Source organism: Symphalangus syndactylus, chromosome 15 (genome assembly GCF_028878055.3).
Source record: "Symphalangus syndactylus isolate Jambi chromosome 15, NHGRI_mSymSyn1-v2.1_pri, whole genome shotgun sequence".
Classification (NCBI taxonomy): domain Eukaryota; kingdom Metazoa; phylum Chordata; class Mammalia; order Primates; family Hylobatidae; genus Symphalangus; species Symphalangus syndactylus.
In genome coordinates, this window is record NC_072437.2 from 92,953,054 (window position 1) to 92,973,733 (window position 20,680).

Here is a 20,680-nt window from a genome sequence, read left to right on the forward strand (position 1 = left end):
TTTGAGTAATCTTCCTTAAAACTTAAGAAAAAATTATTAGCTGGAGATATAAATATGTAAATCTTTAGCATATAGAGGAAATGGGAAACCATGGAAGCAGAGGAAATCACTCAGAGACAGGTGTAGAGTAAGACACTGCTGAGAACTGAATGTTGAGAAACTCTAATAACATGAAGAAATGGGCAGCGGGCGCCTATGGAGGATACACAGTATAGGTTCATTGTCCCTTTAGTTCACAAGTCTCCAAGAAGTATTTAGATACTACTGTGCCCAAAGTCACCTGTGCAAGAGTAATATTATGTTGGTGTTTATTGTTTAAGAATTTCTAGTTTACTTATAGTCCTTAGTAAGTTAAAATTTATTTTAGGAAATTAATTGTAAGCATTTTGAGTATGTGACAATTCAGCCATGTAGAATTAAAGATTACCTTTGCAGATTGTGTACAAAATGGAGGTTTGTTAAAACTTAATAATGTGGGCTGGGCACAATGGCTTATGCCTGTCATCCCAGCACTTTGGGAGGCCAAGGCAGGAGGATTGTTTGAGCCCAAGAGTTTGAGAATAGCCTGGGCAACATAGTGAGACTTCATCCCTACAAAACAAAACAAAAAAAACTAAAAAAAAAAAAACAAAAAAAGACCCTTCTAGGCACTACTTTAGTGATGCCATTTGCATTTGATGAATATGCTGATTCTGGAATTTATATCTACAGTTAAAAATGTACTGCAATGGAATAAGGAGGGTCATTAAAAAGAGTAAAATGTAAAAATGTGATAAGAGTAGAAGCTAAACTTCTCAACATAGCTCGTTTTGTAAATTTGACGTTTAGAACCATGCACATAGTTTACCTAAAATCCAAGACAAAAATTAAAATGGAAAAGATAATACCTAAAAATAAAGCAAAATAAAACATGGACCTGATAAACCATTGAGTGGATGGCTTAGCTACATGGAAAGAAACTATTTCAGGTGATCTGGAATTTGACTGTATTTCCAAAAGATAAAAAATAACTACAAAGAAATTGTTTTCAGTCATCATATTGTTAGTAATAATATTGGTATTGCTATTCTGAAAATATTATATAGTAGGATAAAACAAGCAATACTTTCTATACATAAATACCAAGATTTAACATGAAAATGTTAAAGAGCTACAAATATAAAATCAAAGAAATAAAAACCTAACTATAATCCTAAATTTGAACTGGAAACATCAGTATGAGGTTGTACTAGATTTTCTCTTAAAAAAGAGAGGGAGAGAGAAAAGCTTTTTCTAGCTCTCTTCACAGAAAAGGCCTAGAAACAATGACCACCCACCCAGTAGCAGTGAGCACCCGTGGTGCCAAAACTGTTATGTAAATACCATTTCTCACTGAAAGGAGAGTGGAATCCTTAGAGTAAGAACTGATTGCAGACCTGAAGTAGTGCCAGAGTTAGCCAAACTGCAAAGTTAGAGGTCACAGTCCCCAAGACTATCCTTACTTCTTATACCAACCACAAGTTCAGAGGGTTCCCCCAAACTACCACCCTTAGCTTCAATAATTCACTGTAAGAACACAATTCACTGAAATCTGTTATACTTGTGGTTACAGCTTGTTACAGGGAAAAGATACAAACTAAAATCAGCCAAAATAAGACACAAAGATTAAAGCCACGGTTATCCTCTGCTCCATGAAGAGGACATGCTACCCTCCCAGCATCAGTGTGTGATAATAGGCATGGAATATTGCCAAGCAAGGAAGCTCATCTGAGGCTCAGCATTCAAAGTTTTTATTGCGGTTTCATTAAATAGGTTTGAAGTTATGACATGCTACCCTTCCAGCATCAGTGTGTGATAATAGGCATGGAATATTGCCAAGCAAGGAAGCTCACCTGAACCTCAGTGTTCAAAGTTTTTATTGAGGTTTCATTACATAGGTTTGATGGATGGATGGATGACATGACTGATCTCAGTTTCCAGGTTGACTGATACCACATAACCCAAAGCTCTCACCCTAAGTCACATGTTAGTCTCTCTGGCATGGCCAGCTCCCACTCTAAGACTCTTGGGTGTGGCCAGCTCCACCCTAAACAAAGACATTTCTATGACATTACTTTCTGGAAGCTAAGGCAAAGGCCAGCCCTCTCTTTGGGCCAAACCAAACTCTTCACTACATGGGCAGGAAATGTATAAGAGAAGCTGGAAAATCTTGTCACACCAGAAAGCAAAGAAACATCAAAGACCAATGTACTCATGTCAGAAAGACTCAGGACCCACTTGAAAGGTCTCCCACTAGTCAAAGATGATATAATTTGATTTAAAAAACAAATAACTGATTAAAACACCTAAAATATGTTAAAATCTGTAAGGTCATAATGATCATCATAATAACAAACCTGGTAGTCCCTTTTATAGGATGCTAGAGAACCAAATCACTCTTCACAAAACTGATAAATAGGAAGAAGTAAGCATTTACCCTGTTCCCTGTACAAATTATACTTCAAAGTTACCAATTGATGAAAGAAAACTTTACAGAATTGTAACTAATACATTAGAAGGATTATAGAAGAATATTATCATCATTTGAGTTTCAACACATTCATTAACCCTTATACCACAGAAAGATGCAAGAAGAGCAAACCACCACCTCTGGGGCATCCTTGTCAAAAAATTGAACCTGAATCTGATCAAATCTCTAGTTAGAACTACTAGTTCACAAGAAATACAGAGGGCAGAGGAACATGTTAAATGACACCATAAGGCTGCAATCACAAAAATCCAAAATGTGAGAAATGCTACAGGACAAAGAACCCAGTTTCTTTAACAAATGAATTGCAAGGAGAAAAGAAAGAGTATCCTATGAATTAATAGATTTGAGGAACATCAAATAAAATGGGTCCCTTGTTTGTATCTTTATCCAAACTAACTGTAAAAAGTTATGCAACAATTGAGGGTATTTGATGATATTAAGGAACTGATGTTGATTTTTTAGGTGTGATGGTATTGCTGTTATTTTAATTTTTAAAAGCCATTGTCTTTTAGAAATGTATTCTGATATATTTATGGATGAAATTATATAATGAAATAATCCAATGTGAATCAGTCTGTATCTATCATGTGTAATCAGCTTCAGTAAAATACCTAGTAAATAACAGATATATTATTTTAAAGTGAATACTGAAAAAAATGCTCAGCTTTAATTTTGAATATTTATATTAATAGATATAACCCACATAAACAAAAGCTCTTTGGGGTGTCCTCAATCATTTTTAGGAGTGTGAGTGTAAAGTACCCTAAGACCACAAAGTCTGAGAACCACTATTATAAGACAATTGAAAAAAATAAGAATGCCAGCAGGAATTCTTGTCTTATAGACTCATGGGAAAAGTGGGAAGATGATAGTGAAAATCTGATGAGATAATGTGTATGAAAACACCCAGCATGGTTCCTGGCATGTAGCAGTTAGTTAGTAAATATTAGTTAAATCTGCTCTTCTTTCTCCAGCCTCCTCTATGCTTTACAGAAATAAGGTGCCTCTACTATTGTGAGTCAGATTAGTATAAACTTTTTAGGCACAGGGTGCTTTGGTTTTGGATATAAGGCTGAACTTTCATCAGGCTGTCAGTAATCATTGGTCCAATCTTAATACCTATTAGAAAGACTCAGCACAGAGCTAAAATCATGCAATTTACAAGTGAATAAGAAAATATCAATCATAGTTCTTGCTCTGTAAGGAGCGTCCAAGGGGATTGGTTGTTTCTTGCCAGCTCTCCAGATAGATATCATTTATCCTGACAACTTTAGTACCACCTACTGGCTTCGTAAAACTTTCTGATAGTAAAAGAACTAGTGTATCAATGCTAGTTCTGCTCTCCCTGGGGAAAGTTACCATGTGCGCCAGACTGTCTTGAGATTTGTGTGGGTGTTGATGTAGTCTTTGGGAATAATACTGGTTAGGTTGGTAGTTCCACAGAGTTACTGGGACCCAGGCTCCTTCCAGTTGTCCAAATCTCCCAATCATAGGGTGACTCTTTTCTACATAGTCTAATATAGTAACAGACATTGAGTCCACATTTCAATTAGCAGAAAAGAAGAAGAGAAAGAAGGCACACCCCTTTCCTTTAAGAAAACTCGCCATGACTGGGCGCTGTGGCTCACGCCTATAATCCCAGCACTTTGGGAGGCCGAGGTGGGCGGATCACTTGAGGTCAGGAGTTTGAAACCAGCCTGGCCAACATGGTGAAATCCCATCTCTACTAAAAATACAAAAATTAGCCAGATGTGCTGGCACATGTCTGTAATCCCAGCTACTCAGGCTGAGGCAGGAGAATCACTTGAACCTGCGAGAGGGAGGTTGCAGTAAGCCGAGATCACACCACTGCACTCCAGCCTGGGGGACACAGTGAGACTCCATCTCAAAAAACAAAAAAGAAAAGAAAACTTGCAAGAAGTTGCATTTACCATTTCTTATTTTTTTTATTTTTTTTTTTATTTTTTGAGACGGAGTCTTGCTCTGTCTCTGGATCTCAGCTCACTGCAACTTCCGCCTCCCGGGTGCAAGCAATTCTCTGCCTCAGCCTCCCGAGTAGCTGGGATTACAGGTGCCCACCACCACGCCCGACTAATGTTTGTATTTTTTTTTAGTAGAGATGGGGTTTCACCATCTTGGCCAGACTGGTCTGGAACTCCTGACCTAGTGATCGCCTGCATTGGCCTCCCAAAGTGGTAGGATTACAGGCGTGAGCCACCGCGCCCGGCCTGTATGTACCATTTCTCCATGTACCCCATTGGCCAGAATTTAGTCTGATGTCTACATCTAGCTGCAAGGACAGAAATTTTATCTTTTTTTCCATAGGCAGTTGTGTGGCAGATAAGTATCTGGGGTTCTTTGACTACAGAAGAAAGGAAGAACAGGTATTGAGGGACAACTAGCAGCTTCTTCCCAGGTATAGGGAAAAGCATGTTGAAAAGGGAGTAAATAAAAGATGGCAGGCAAAGTAAGATACTCCAGATTGTAAGAGGTGGATCCCGTGGGAGACTAGGATATGAAACTTACACTTTCCCATGAGTCTGAAAGACAAGAATTCCTGCTGGCATTGTTACTTGGTTATCTCAATTGTCTTGGAACAGTGGTTCTCAAACATCTTAGGATACTTGCACTCTTACGTTATTGAGAACCCCAAAGAGCTTTTGTTTATGTGGGTTATATCTATCAATACCAATGTTTAAAATTAAAGCTGGGCAATTTTTAAGTATTTATTCATTTTTAAATAATAAATCAAATACATGTTAAGATAAATAACATTTATATGAAAAATAACTATATTTGCAAAACAAAATGTATTGAGTACAGTAATTTTGGAAACCTCTTTGATGTCTGGCTTATAGAAGACACCTGGGTTCTTATATCTGCTTCTGAATTCAATCTATTGTAATGTGTTATTTTGGCCGAAGTAGATGAAGAAAATACCACCTTACAAAGATATGTATTTTCGAAAGGAAATACATATCAGAAAGTTTAACAAAGCCAGTAGGTGGTACTAAAGTTGTAAGGATAAATGATGTCTATCTGGAGAGCTGGCAAGAAACAACCAATCCCCTTGAACGCTCCTTACAGAGCAAGAACTATGATTGATATTTTCTTACTCACTTGTAAATTGCATGATTTTAGCTCTATTTCAATAACTTTTTCAGAAAACTATAGATATTCTTCTTTGATACTACATCAGAACTTTGCAAGTAACTTCAACAAGTAGTAGTTTCGTAATAGTCTTTTTAATAATGTGTATTTTTCCTATCCTTTTACAGTAAAAGTCCTTTATATAATATCCTTGTACCTTGGCTGGATCTTCTACTTATTCTTGATTTTGTAACATCATCATTGGTCACCTGGAAAATATTGGTTCACTGAGTTATGAAGCTTCCAAATGTTGACACGTGTCATTATATAATATTTTTAAAATCACATTTGTAAATATCATCACGAATCTCATCAGATAACTCTTTTAAGTGTCAAGGGAACCCGTCAAGTTCACAGTTTACCAAAATTCTAATTTTCTTTCATCTGGAAGCTCCAGTTGTATATTGGCAATGAATACTGTGAGTTGTTTTCGTAGAAGTGACAGGCTCACGCACATCTGAATAACCAGCTAGTTCACTTTGCCATTCAGTCACACAAGTACTTTTCCTTGAGGCCTCCATCATAATCTCAAGTAGCAGAGTGCTTTGTATGTATGTCCCGTTTATACGCATACATTATTAAAAAGACAGATGCTCAAGGGTCAAAATTTAACAAAATTAATAATTTGCACTGCTTCATCAAGGACATTCTCAAGTAAAATTGGCCACTTTTAACTGGAAGTGCATGGTGGTAAAGAGTACAATGACTACTGGTACAGTTTTTCATCACTGCCTTGTTTCTTGCCACTGTTTTACTTGTTGCTTTTGCACCATCAGTGCAAATGTCAACCTTCTGGAGAAAAGCAAATTATATCAAAACTATGGAAATAGCTTTGACTTTGTAGATTGCCTCATGAGTCTGGAGGACTCTCAGGGTTCACTGGTCACACGGTGAGAACTGCTGCTTTAGATAGGTGCCAGCAAGCAAATACAGCAAAACAAGGAAAATAACTAGGAGGAGAAAAAAGGAGACAAAGGGTCATTTGTTGAAGATAGGATGTCTACCCATAGTGGTTCAGCACAAGATACACATTCAAAATCAATTCCTTATACAGTCAATAGCCCACTAGAAAATATAATGAGAGAAAAGGACATTGTTTGATTATCTATGATTGTGTGATATAATATATTTACATGTAATACACAAACATATACTTTTTGGCTGAACCGTGTGAAAATTAATTGTAGGCATCTTGATACTTCAGCCCTAAATTCTTCAGCATGCAGATCTCAAAGACATTCTCTTACATAATCACATTGTAATTACCATATCAATGAAATTAATGTATAATTTCATATTGTCATCTAACATCCCAAAAATGTCTTTTATAGTGGTCGCCTTTTGTTTGGGATGCAGATTCAAGATCCAGGCAAAAATGTTCCACATACTGGATTTGCCTGATTATGTTTTCTTGATTAGATTCAGGTTAAACTTGTTTGACAGGAAGGAATATTACACAGGTGATTTTTTATACGTCTTAATTACAACAGGTCAGGAGGACTTAATGTCAGGTTGCCCTTGATAAAGCTGGTGACTACCAGATCTCTCCATTATAAAGGTGCAATTTTTCAGCTAAGATATTTTTGGGAGGAATGAGATGAGAAAATTGCATGCTCAATTTAATAATAGTATGTAAATTTATAGTAATTAGTATGAGATTCATGTAAGACTAAAGACATTAGTGAGAGAATAGAGAATAAAGAATAGAGACCGGGGGAAGAAAGAGGCAGGAGGAAGGAAGGGAGTGGAGAAGGAAAGAAAACAAAAAAAAAGAATGGAGACCCACATATGTATATGAACTAACTGTGTGGAAAAAGGTCATTGTTCATACTGGTGGAGAAAGGGTGGATTATTTAGTAAGTGATGCTGATACAATTGACTATTCATCTGTAATACTGAAAATTAAAAACTAACCATACAAAATATGAATCTTATAGAAGAAAATACAGGATAATATTTTTATAATATTGGCAAGGACAAGGTAGAAACCTCCCTCAGCCAGGCACAAAACCTAGAAGCTATGAATGAGACAACAGTAGATTCAGCCATGTCATAATAATAGCAAACTTCTACATAGAAAAAGATACCGTACAAAAAGGTAACTTGTAAAAAGACAAGTGGTAGACTGGTTGAAATTATTTGCCATATATAACAGACAAAGGACCAATACTCTTAGTATTGAAAAAGCTTCTACAAATCAGTTTATAAAAAGAAAACCATATCTGTGTGTGTGTGTGTGTGTCTGTGTATGTGTATGTGTATATATCAAAACTACAAATGGCCAGTAAGTAAACATACTAACACATTTATTGAGTACTTAGGAGAGCTAGGCTCTGCTATTTTGACACTCATGTATCTGTAAACAGAATGACAAAGATTCCTGCTCTCTTGGAATTTATAATCTAATGGGGGTGGGAGTGCATGCATAGATATTTATATTCCTCTTAAATAGCACTTAAATTTCACCCATTAGATTGGCAGAAATGAAAGAGGCAGTAATCCAGTGGAGACGAAGGGATGTGGAAAGGGGTGCATTGTTGTGCTTCAGGCAGTGGTGTGGTTTGCTCTGTGCAGAGCCATGGGCAAAATGTTGAGTCACAGTTCTCTGTGCCCCTTTACCCAGGATCTCTGCTCTCAGTAATCCCTCTTTCATAGAACTTAATAAATGTGCGCAGACCTAAGTACAAAATTATTGTAGCACATTTTGATAGTAAAAAAAATGGAAGCAGTCCAAATGTCCATAGATAGGAAAATGCTTAAATAAACTGTGGTACATCCTACTGTTGAATATTTTACAGTCACTAAAAAGAATTGGTCAGCACTATATGAATCTTTGTGAGAAAATATCTACTATGTATGTGAAAACCCGAGTTGTGGATCAATGCGTGTCATCCTCTACTGGCCAGGTCAGGGAAGGCCATGGGACCCCGTAACACATAAAGGTCTGTGAGAAGTTAGACCTCCTAACAGTGAGCACTAAGGGGAGCACGAGAAGCGGGGAATGCTATCCATTGTGATCCTCTACCAGGGGCTCTGTTACAGTAATATATAACAAATATGTGTTCTATTTATCACTTTTTAATAGAGTTTTTTTAATTAGAAAATAATCTGGAGAGGTTTTTAAAAATACAGATCTCCAGCCAGGCACGGTGGCTCACACTAGTAACACTAGCACTTTGGGAGGCCGAGGCAGGTGGATTGCCCGAGCTCAGGAGTTCAAGAGCAGCCTGGGCAACACAGTGAAACCCCATCTCTACTAAAATACAAAAAATCAACTGGGCGTCGTGGCGCCTGTGTTCCCAGTTACTCAGGAGGCTGAGGCAGGAGAATCACTTGAACCCAGGAGGCGGGGGTTGCAGTGAGCCAAGATTGCACCACTGCACTCCAGCCTGGGTGACAGAGCAAGACTCCATCTCAAAAAAATAAAAAATAAATAAAAAATAAAAATACACATCTCCTTCCCTGCTTCACTCTAGGGCATTCTGATAGAGAAGTCTAAGATCGGTCCTACAGGTTGTTTGTTTGTTTGTTTGTTTGTTTTTTAAGCTTACCAGAAGATCTCATCAATCAAGTTTGGGAAGCACTGCTCTGAACAATTGAGCAAGTCAATCCCATAGAAGACTTCACTTCATTAAAAATAAAAAGTTTATCTGCTTTTTTCTCTATCTCTCTTGTAATGTTTACATTTTGATTCTTGGTCTGTGTTGCTCTGGAAGCAGGAATCTCTGGGTACTTGCTTATTCCAGGGGCAACTGTTTTTTCCTAGCCAGAGTTCAGTCCAGCAGTTCAGCACACCCAAACAGATATGGGCTATGAAAGGAAGTCTGGACCCATGACAACCATGGCTTGCTTCTACTCACTAGTGCTGGGACAAAGGGCACCTGCCCTCCTCCATCTGCTCATCCTGGAAGATCACCTGGTTTCCATTTATTTAAATAAGTATATGTGAGAAACTTTTAACCACTAGTCATTAGTTCTCAAATTTATCTGCACATTTGGAATCACCTGGAAACCTTCAAAAAATACTGATGCCTGTGCCCCACTATCAGTGATTATGAGCTTGGGATGTGGCCTGGGCTTTGGAGTTTTAAAGAGATACCCAGGTGACCCTAAAGTGCACACAAATTTGAAAAACATTTTACTAGTCCCTTTTGTTTTATTAAAAAGAATGATACCAGCCTGCTCTGCAGAATCCAGAACAATCCTACACCTTGGCCAGGGGCAGACAGCTCCTCTGTGCCGAAATAGCACGTAGGTAGCCTGGCCAGGTGTTCAGCCACTAGAGTCCCAAGACCCATCGCTGTGGAGTGGACCTTCTTGGACAGTTCTTAAAAGAGTAGCAATCTGTTGTTCACTAGTGGCCATGGCCTGTTTTTTTCTAAGTATCTAGAAGACCTTTTATTTGCTTTAAAATTTAAAATAGAACTACAGCGAGTGGTATTATTTTTTTCATTTTGGATATTCCATAAGAAATAGATGGTTGAGCAGGTGCCAGAAAGAGATTGCTGAGCTAAAGAAAATGCAAGTGGGATGCCATTTTTTATTTTATAAAGAAAGACACCATTTGGTGCTATATTCTTCCTTGGATGTATTTCAGCAAAAGAATCTCTTTAGAAGCTGTTGTTGACAGATGCTTTAGGAGAAGCTGAAATATTGGCTCATGTGACTTCCTTTTAGTCAACATAAAGGAATTTATAAGCATACATTTCAGAAATTTGCCCAGCTTCATTGTCTACAAAGCTGTTTTTATTCTGGTCACATTCACTTTAGCTTACCTACTGCCCAGTATAATTTCTGAGTCTAGTGCCTGTGGAACTTCAGCCTTATACTTGGAAAAGCTTATATTTTGGCAAAATAAATCCTAAAGGTTGAATTGAGAGAAAATGATTCTTGAGTTCTCTTAACCCAATTGTTTTAAGGGGAATGACTTTTTTTTTATGCTTTTCTGTTTGGATTAAGAGTCAATCTAGAGATATGGAAGGAAGTCACCCATCTTGTTCTTCCAGTTTATGTCATCAACTGTTGATTATTGGAAAGCAAATAATTTCTCCAGTCTTTATCCAGACATGTGTTTATTTATTTATATAAATATTCACAGGGCACCAGTAGGTATGTTAAGAGGCTGATCATGGACAGCAGTAAAGAAGACTTACTTTCCCAGCCTTAAAGTTTTTAATCCCCTGGTGGATAAAGAAACAAGCATCAAGTGATCACAGTGTAGCATGCCTCGCTGAATGTGTTAGAACCAATGAGGAGGGGAGCAAGGGCTCACATCTCAGACGATTCATGGAGGAGGCTCTTGGCAATATTTTCAGGCCGCAGAGATCCAAAGCCTTTATACATATAGAACATGAAACCCAAAGAGCTTTCCTAAAGCCCTGGCTAGCGAATTGCTGATGGGACTATAACTTGGCTTTCCTATCTGTCACTTAACACTCCTTGTATGGCATCACTTCTCTCTGTGGATTATTGTCTGATAACATGCTGAAATGCCAATGCTTACTGCCCCTGCTTCCCACATTCCTTTCATATCCAGTTATGAAAGTGAATGAGAGAGCCCTGAATGTGTTACTGTTAGAGCACATATCTATGTAAATGATTTGCGTTGCTGAGGGAGCTGGAGGCCGAGGATTATAGCCTTGCAAACTGTCTCAGTGTGTTACTATTCACATATCTGCTTCTGAACTTCGACTTCCCCTACCTTCTGTTCCTCTTAGTAGTCTCCAAAGAGAGAGAGACACATAAACAGAGAGCTGGGTATATATCTTTGCTACAGTGCTTAGCATAATGCTTTGCATATCTCAGTTATATATATATATATACACATACATACACACACGCACACACACATATACAGACAAACACATGTCAATGATTTTTGATTACTTTTAGGTACAATGTTGGAGACAGTCATTGAACACCCACTGTGAGCCTCAGGCCTGTTGTACACAGAGTAATTAAGGGTTAACAGTTTACTAATAGGGATTATAACACCATAAAAAGCATTTTTCAGGTGGCCACATGCTGAGGTATTTGATTGCCAAATTATAAACTGTAGTGCCATAGGTGGTTTTGGTAGTTGTGGCAGCATTAAACAACAAAATGAGTTGTAATCAACCACAGCATCAAGATAAAAAATATTCCCCTTGTTTCATGGAGAGTTGGGAGAGTTAGGCCTCTGCTTCAGTCTTTCTAGATGCATTATTCCAGACCTACATCCATGAGAGTGCAGACGTGTACAGAATGGAAGATACGCTATTTGCTAGTATGGGAATGGATTTGTCCATAGAATAAAAGAACGAATTGAAGTGCACTGCATGGAAACTTGCTTCCTGACTCCAAGGTGTCTATTCCCTAACCATAAAAATAATTCTTATTTCCCACTACCTGTTCGACTTCACACATCTCAGAGTCAGGCGTGTTTAAGGGACTCTCCACCTTTGTCCTTTGTCCTTGGCCGTGTTGGTGACTCTCCTGGGCTCCTGAGTGGCCAGCTGTTCTCAGCAGACCTGTCACTGGGTGTGCATCTGCTGCTTCATGCCTGTCCTGGATGAGGAGCCTCAGCCACAGTGTGCTGACAAGCTTTTCACCTGCGGTTTCTTTCTTGACTGCTCTGTTAATTGGCCATCTGGTTAGACTGCAGTGAGTCTTTCTCTGCTCCACTCCCTCTGCCCCATTCCAGACTCCCTGGTTCCAATCTGGCTCCACATCTTACTAGCTTGGGATGTGGATAGGCGCTTTACCTTTTTTCTTTTCTTTGCTTTTGGATGATGGCTATGGAGATGAAATGAGGCAACATTGGTAATGGAATAGCACAAGGTAATTGTGTCTTCAGTGTACCCTGTTGGCTAGTGATCCTGTGTCACTCTCAGATAGGTCCTATTCAGGAAATATTTTAGAAGCAAAAGGTAGCAGGTCTAAATCTGTGGAAAGTTAGATACTACTACCTCTATCCTTCAGCAAGAGAGACAAAAAAGATGAAAAGCTTGTAATTCTAGCCCCAGTCAGTCTTTGTCTCTCCAGTGGCAGATTCTTGAGCAGTCAGCCTTTCCCATGGTATGTGGAACTCTTCCATCACAGCTTCTGAGCCCACAGGTTTGAAAGTGAAGGAAATTGCTTTCCTTTTAAAGTTTAACCTAGATAGAATGCCAGATCTCAAATCTGACACTGTGTCATGGGTACTTTCCAAAGCAGATTTAACCAGTCTCATGATATTTAGGGTTTATATCCATTTATGTTGTTAGCACCTTAAATCTGGCTCTTACCATGTGAGCTAGCATAACTTTCTAGAAACAAAAATAAACTAAATATAAAATAACTAGCCAGGGTGAGAAAGTCACCCTCCAGGTCAGAGCTAAGACAGGAAAGCAGCTGCCCTGTCCTGTGGCCTCCTCCCGTCCTTCCCCCAGCACACCTTTTGGGCATAGACAGTGACAGACGGTGCAGACACAGCAGGCAGCCATGGCCTATGATCTTATGCTCAATTTCAGGGCTCAGATGGTTACCCTAAAGCTGATACGAGAAAAGCCGGGAATGGTGGAGTGTCTAATGCCAGCTTATCATGTCATCTCAAATACTGTGGGGGATCGGGGGAGGCGGGAAATGGCAGTAAGAAATAATTTCCTAATGTGATAAATGAGAAGAGTGAACTTTTCTAAAGAGTTAATGTACAGAGCATGAGCAGAGGATCCTAAAACTGGAAGGGACTCTAGAGATCACCTACCTACTTCAACCTTTAGTTTTATATCTGAGGACAGAGGCATAGAGGGTTTGTGGAACAGTTGGAAATACAAATGATAAGCTCAAAGGTAGTACGTAGTAGCCTCTTGATCCCGGTAGCAATGGAGAATTGAGATAGCATGCAATCTGAAATTTCTACAAATACAAATCTAACCATGTTAAAAGTACCCAAACTTTTAAATTTTAACCCTTTTTTTGGAAACTTATGTAAAGTGTCTCATTAACTTTTAATGATGGCTTACTTTTTTCTTAATCTTTTCTTTCGTAGAGATTCTACTCTGTTCTTGATTAACTTATTATCACAGGTGATTTGAGGCTTTAGGATATCTTGAGTTGCCATCTTGCAAAAATTCCGGATGTATTAGCCTATTTGAGAGCTACGTGTACTCTTTCTCATGAAGAGGGAGTAAAATAATATACGTCCACCATCCTTTTTCTAAAACCTTTGTATCCAAATAAGTCTCCAATTTTAGATATTTTTACATTTTAGAAAGGTATTACAGCACAGATAGCATGTACTAGACCCCCCACCACCACTACCCTGTACTTGTTCAACATGGTATCATTTCTTCAGCAAAACGTGAATGTTTATATTAAATGGGATAAAGACTATATAAATAGCCCAAAGTAAAGTCAGATCAAGTTTTGCTGCCAAACAAACTTTGGTGTCATAAAAATAACTTGGTTTTAATAGGTTTTTAAATTTTGGAATTAGGGATAAGAAATTGTGGACCTGTAGGTAACATTTGTTGCAGTTTGCTGTATGCCAGATACCATGCTAAATGCCTTTTGCATTATTCATTAAATCCTCACGATAACTTTATAAGGTAGATACGTCTGTTATTCCCATTTTGCAAGTGGGGGAAACGAATGCAAAGAGGAGTTAAGTAACTTGCTTGTGATCACACAGCCAATTAAATAGTAGGCTGTGAACCAAAGCTGAAATTAACCAAATGCCTTTATGTGTCAGTCATTGTTCTGAGTACTTTACATGTTCTCAGTCATTTGATCTGCATGCAACCCTTTAAGATAGTCGCCATTATTATCCCCACTTAACAGCTAAGAGGCAGCAGGGAGATTACGTAACATGCCCAAGGTCCAGTCTGATAGTGTGATTCCAGAGCATGTGTGCCCAGCCACTGTCTCAGGTAGTGTGATTTCTTAGCAATGAAACAACCAACTGTGAGATTCAGCACAATTAATTTCTACCTTAAAGGCCAGAGAAGCTCTCCCCACTGATTCCCTCAGACATTGGTTTTGATGTTGCCGTCCTTACACTTGGATCTATTCTGTGCAGATTTCGGAATTTCTTTATATAAAATGATTTACTATATGTACCTTCACATCTGCTTGCAACTACTGTATCTCATTGCCCTGCCCTATTTATTAGTAGAGTGTGAATGAGCACTTGTCATCACTTCTAAAATGTGTACTGGCATGCCTGGGAGATGTCTGACTTTCAAACCCCACCTCCACCCCACCCCAGTAAACCAAGACCTCCTCAAGCCACCCTTGGCTTTTTGCCTAGAATAGAATCCGAGGCATAACCAACATTAAAAAACTGCATCTCTGATGTTAAAAGAGATGTAAATGCAAGTTTTCTTGTGGAATTATTCTATAAAACCATCTCATTCTCTCGCTAACTCTTTGGGTCACTATTTTGAGTCAGTGGGTTACACTAGCAGTTGGAAGATAAGTGCAGTCCCCTCTGCCTCTTGGCGTGAACGCTGCAGTTAGTAGCAGGGCTTTGCTCACCTCAAGGAAGCATTTGGTTTTAAAGATGATCTGACATTGAAAACAGCAAAATAGAGTGGAATTCACCAGTAGTTACCAAAGGTTTTGTTCTGAGATCCTGGATTACCATCACGTCTGGGAAAAGTACCTTTCCTTGTTTAATGCAGAGAAGAACTGGCCAGTTTACCACCACTGAGATGGCCCACTTCAGTGAAAAGACCCCAGAATTCTTCTGGTGCTGGACATGTTTCACCAGCTACTCCTAGCCCTATATATCCAAGAGACACATGTAGTTCATTTGCCTATAAAAAAGATTTTGCTTCTGTAGTAAGCACCAGGCCACCATTGCCAAAGATGGGCCCTCTAAGCTTTTTACTTTCTGTGATGGAGGGTAGTTTTTCCTGTAGGCTGTCTGTGTTACGCTGTTTTGGAACATGGCAGTGTTTAATACTGTTCTGAATCATTGCTGAGTTTGCAACTGCAGTGGGTCAAGTGTCTTCACCAAAGCGACACCTGCATTCGGTAGTACCCTGTCAGACCCTGCAGGAGAACTCGGCTTGCCTCTCATCACGTGCCTGCCTTCCTGCACAGGAGTGTCCTAATGCCAGCGTGCCCCCAGGAGGTAGAAATGTCTTTACCTTGAGACTACTAAGGCAGCATAATGCTGGTGTACCTTTTCTGGAAGCTCCGTGAAGCTCTATAGTTCGTACTTGCAGAACTGTTTTTTCTTTGTTTTTGCCTTTCTTCTTTGCCCCTCATCTCATTCACTGTGGCTTCTAAACTCCAGAGCTGTCACCACCTCTGAATGTTCCCACCGTTCCTATTGCACTCCACTGTCCTTTTCTAAATTTGGTTTTCTCCTTGTTCTAGTTCATTCCTTTGTCACTTTTCTGGCCTGACCATTAACCAGGCACAGCTCACTGGGAGTAACCACTGATTTTTCTCAGATATTTTCTCTGTACTTGTAGGCTCAAGAGCTACCTATTTGCAGCAGGAGGTATATTCTTGTTTTTCTTCCTTTTACTTCCAGATTCAGTGCCATTTTGGTTTTCTGAGGTGGTCTGACCTCTGTGAGTGAGGCTATGCTGATGCCTGACTGCTTATACTTCACCTGTACAGTACTAGACCACACAATTCCTATGTGGAGTGTTGTTGGCTTGATTTTGAAGTGTTGTTTGGGGTTCTCTGTAAATCAAAGTTTTATAGAAAGATGGCTATTCTACATTCATTTTTGTTTAATACCAGCCACCCTGAATAACTAGGTGATTATTTTGAGATTTTGAGAATCAGCATACTCCTAAAGTAGCCCATCATATGGCAGACACCTCAAGGCTAAGAGAAATATGAAAGTTCTCATTTGTATAGGGTCATCTTTTTGAAAATGAAAGATTTATTAACACCTGAAAAAGATAATAAATAGTATATAAGTAGATCTAAGCACATTAATTAGCAATTTGATTGGTTGCAGCCTCTCCTAGGTAAACTTGAATCATGAAGGTACTGAAATATATCCTGCACAGAAATTCACCAGGGCAGGAGATTGAGTAAAGTGCTCCTAGCCTGGCATCCTAAAATAGAAGTGTAAGAATTTTTTTAAGTAAAAGATTATTGCATATTTATAGATTCTTTACACAATTTTTTTATTCTATAGTAGATCCTTTAGCTCCTGTATTTAATATACAGCAGAATATACTTTTTAGCTTCCTTGGAAAGGAATAGTTTTCACTGTCTGGTAATAAAACGCAAGATGCAATACATTTGATCCAAAATAAGTTACAGTCAAATAGGGCACTTACTAGTTCGAAAGAAAATATTAAATGATTCTGTTAGTTCACAATGTAGTCAATAGCTGTACATATAACTTCAGTAGGAAATTTAGTCCCAGGAAGGAAGAAAGGTTTAACGTGTTCAGCCAGTCTGTCTCAAGAATTCCAATCATCTTGATTTTTTTTTCCCCCTGGTACTCAGAGTTTACACTAGGTGGCATGCAAGGAAAGCTAACAAATTCAGAAACTCGATTCTGTGGGAGCAGGATTCTTTGGGACTAATCACGATAGTGGGTCCAGCTTCGGAGTTACCCATTTGATTTGTGATGCTTTTTCTTTTCTCCTCCCCACCCCAGGATGAAGTGTCCTCTTGCTAGCACCAATAAAAGATTTCTAATTAACACAATTAAAAACACATTGCCCTCTCATAAAGAGCAAGACCATGAACAAAAAGAGGGCGATAAGGAACCAGCGAAGAGCCAGGCCCAGAAAGAAGAAAACCCGAAGAAACACAGAAGCCATCCTTACAAGCACAGCTTCCGCGCTCGAGGTTCCGCCGGTTACTCCCCGCCACGAAAGCGGAGCAGCCAGGACAAGTACGAAAAGCGGTCCAACCGGCGGTGAGGCTGGAACCAGGGCCAGCCAGCCCTGCGGGCCTCCGTGCTCCTTCGGGGGTGTGGTGTGCAGAGAAGGCATGAGCTGGCAGGGCAAACACCTGAGAGTGACTTTGACAGTAGGTCCTTTGTTGTTTTTAAAGAGGCTGCTGGCCACGGGAAAAAATGACCTAGCAACTCTTGAGGAAACAAGTACAAAGGAGGAGGTCTTGGCAAGTTTAAGCTACTTCCGCAGTGTAGTAGACATACGTATTGTTGTTTATCTTGTTTGGAAGTGTGTTTCAAAATAAACATGTCTAGAATTTAAAGTTTTCGGAGATTGTTAAAACTAGTTCCAATTTTTTGGTCATTTCTCAGAAAAATAAAATATAAATCCTATATGTTACTTTTTGGGGGTATCACATTTAAAATTTAGAAATCATCAGTCCAGTGACCATATTATGAAAAGCTGTAGCCCTCCAAGGTCTGGGAATTTATTGAGAAGCTCTTTGATAGCCCTGCATTTGTTTTCCCTTAGGTGAACAATGTAGGAAATCCTCAAAGTGGCTTTGAATTTAATGCTCCACTTCAGTTACCAGAGGTTAAAAAATGGGTTTTGTTGTTTCCTGTGCATTCTCAAACTCATTTATTAGATAGAACAATCTTTCTGTATTTAATTTTTTTAATATATAGGTCTTAAGTGGTGCTTTAAAAAGAACCCTCACAAGTTAAAAATTAACAGTTGTTTCAGTGCTAGATCTTACCAGCTAAAGACTTGTGATCCCACAATATAGTATAGTTGTTCCAGAAATCTTCGTTTTAAATAGAAGTGTTTACAATGCCTTTTTTCCCCCAGTATTGGTTTTCAATACCTGTTTTCATATACAATTACAAACCTTTCAAACCTGTATTCCTTCTTTATACTCAGGAAAATGTCACCAAGCACCCTCCTCCCCAGTCCACAAAAGGAAGAAGATGAAGATTCTGTCTCCCTGTTCCCCCTCCCCAGTTTTCCAAAGTGTCTGAGCATATGCCTGGCTGTCCTCAGATCATCACCATGCCACATCCCTGCTCCCCACTTCCTGGCAGCCAAGAAAAGCCCTTTCTACATGCTAGAAGGAAATACATCCAAAAAGTTAGCATCGGAGTGTTAGAAACTAGAATAGACCTCTCTGCCCCCAAGCTGCTGTGTCACACCCTCAGCCTGCTAGAGAGTGACAAACCCAAATCATTCTTGATCCACCCCTTCTCCCACCCCAGATCCCAGGGACTCATCCTGTGACTTTGTAACCACAATCATTCCTTTCAAACACAGAGGAGGAATTATTGCTTCATCTGACTTTATTCAAATCTAGTTATGTATTAGCCTAAATTATTTGTGCAAAATTTGAAATGTTTTTTATTCAAATATTAGAAATAGCACAAAGTCATGGAGTTTTTAAAAATTGTTATAATTAAGTAAAAATAAAGCTGAATTGTGTCATTTGTGTATGCATTCTGTATTTATTCATTTTTTTTTTTTTATTTTGTTTGAGACGGAGTCTCGCTCTTTCCCCCAGGCTGTAGTGTGATGGCACGTATCTCGACCCACTGCAACCTCCGCCTCCTGGGTTCAAGCGATTCTCCTGCCTCGGCCTCCTGAGTAGCTGGGATTACAGGTGTGCGCCAACATGTGCAGCTCATTTTTGTATTTTTAGTAGAGAGAGGGTTTCGCCATGTTGCCCAGGCTGGTTTCGAACTCCTGAGCTCTGGTGATCTGCCCGCCTTGGCCTGCCAAAGTGCTGGGATTACAGGCGTGGGCCACTGCACCCAGCCTTGCATTCTGAATTTATAACACACTGACAAGTTCATTATCCTTTAAAAGGGAATGACTGAAATAAACACATTTTTGTACTCAAAATTAAGGAAAGCTTTTTAGCCTAACTATACTTACCTTTCTTCTTTAAGTTGTGTTAAAGGACAAGTGGCCTACAAAACCACTTTCCCTTTTAAAAGCACTGTTCTATTTCAGAAAAGTTTATTGGAATCTTTAGGCTTCTATCAAGAGCAGCCATGATTTCCTGTTTAAAAATGTCAAGAGAAAATTATCTATTTTTATTCCCTATGTATATAGTAGATGTTAGGGGAGGGATTGGTCATGAGATACATGCACCAGCCACCTCCTGTTTCTGTGGTTAACATACTGGCGCTGCCAAGAGCTCCCATCCGCCTGTGTTACTATCTGATCTCCATTGTAGCTATATTTAGAGATCACAAAGCCTGGGATAGAGGTTAGAGAAATTGAATCTTAGTCCTGCCTCTGCTTCTGGCTAGCTTCAGGCCTTATCTGGGTCACTTTTCTGGACTGCATTTTTTCATGTGCAAACTAAGATGTTTGGAGTGAGTCTTTAACTTTCAATAGGTAGAGAAAGAAGTGCAAATAGCCCTGAATTTTAGGAACTGCGTTCTATGCTTCCACTAGAAACCATTAAGACTTAAACACAAATGCAACTTGACATAATTTTGTTTTATCTCATATTAGAAAACATAGCCTCTAAGAAATATAAGCAAAAAGCTATGGTTCCCAGCCATATCTGGTCACCGATTGGTGGCTAGTCTTTCTGAATCGCCCATGTATGAAGGGGGAGGGACTTAGGGTAGGTCCCTCTGAGTAGGCAGTTTATAAATTTTTATTTGGAAACACATGTTATAAGTCTCAGTGGGTTTTACTTTAGGGCGCAGCAGGCTAAGCACTAAAGGACATTTCCTCAGAGCTGATTCTGGAAGATGGCTGTGGAGTTTTGAATTTCCCTGTGGACTTTTTTTTTGCTGGGAGGTTGGCAGGGGAGCGGGGGGCACATTGGCACATCTGCTTCAGATCTATGGGGTAGCATTTATTCTTTCACTGATTATTCAAGTGACTTAGCATGGCACTTATTTTATGTATTTATTTATTTTTTGAGATGGAGTCTTGCTCTGTTGCCCAGGCTGGAGTGCAAAGGCACGATCTCAGCTCACTGCAACCTCTGCCTCCCAGGATCAAGCGACTCTCCTACCTCAGCCTCCCGGGTAGCTAGGACTACAGGCATGTGCCACCTGGCTAATTTCATATTTTTAGTAGAGACAGGGTTTCACCTTGTTGGCCAGGCTGGTCTTGAACTCCTGACCTCAGGTGATCTGCCCACCTCTGCCTCCCAAAGTGCTGGAAT

General features: G+C 39.3%; 2 protein-coding genes across 3 annotated transcripts in view; one reads left to right on the forward strand and one right to left on the reverse strand.

Moving 5' to 3' along the window:
- LNX2 (ligand of numb-protein X 2) overlaps window positions 1–2,004 on the reverse strand; it is a 109,001-nt gene extending 106,997 nt beyond the window's left edge. For both annotated transcript variants that reach the window (XM_055244136.2, XM_063619228.1), the window contains exon 1: window positions 1,872–2,004. The gene's annotated coding sequence lies outside the window, so the exon portion shown is untranslated. The remainder of the gene's footprint in view (window positions 1–1,871) is intronic.
- Window positions 1–18,975, forward strand: part of LOC129463529 (protein POLR1D) — a 48,711-nt gene extending 29,736 nt beyond the window's left edge. The window contains exon 3 of the mRNA XM_055244140.2: window positions 17,256–18,975. Coding sequence (XP_055100115.1) covers window positions 17,256–17,523 — 268 coding nt within the window. The 3' untranslated portion in view covers window positions 17,524–18,975. The remainder of the gene's footprint in view (window positions 1–17,255) is intronic.
- The last annotated feature ends 1,705 nt before the right edge of the window (window positions 18,976–20,680 follow it).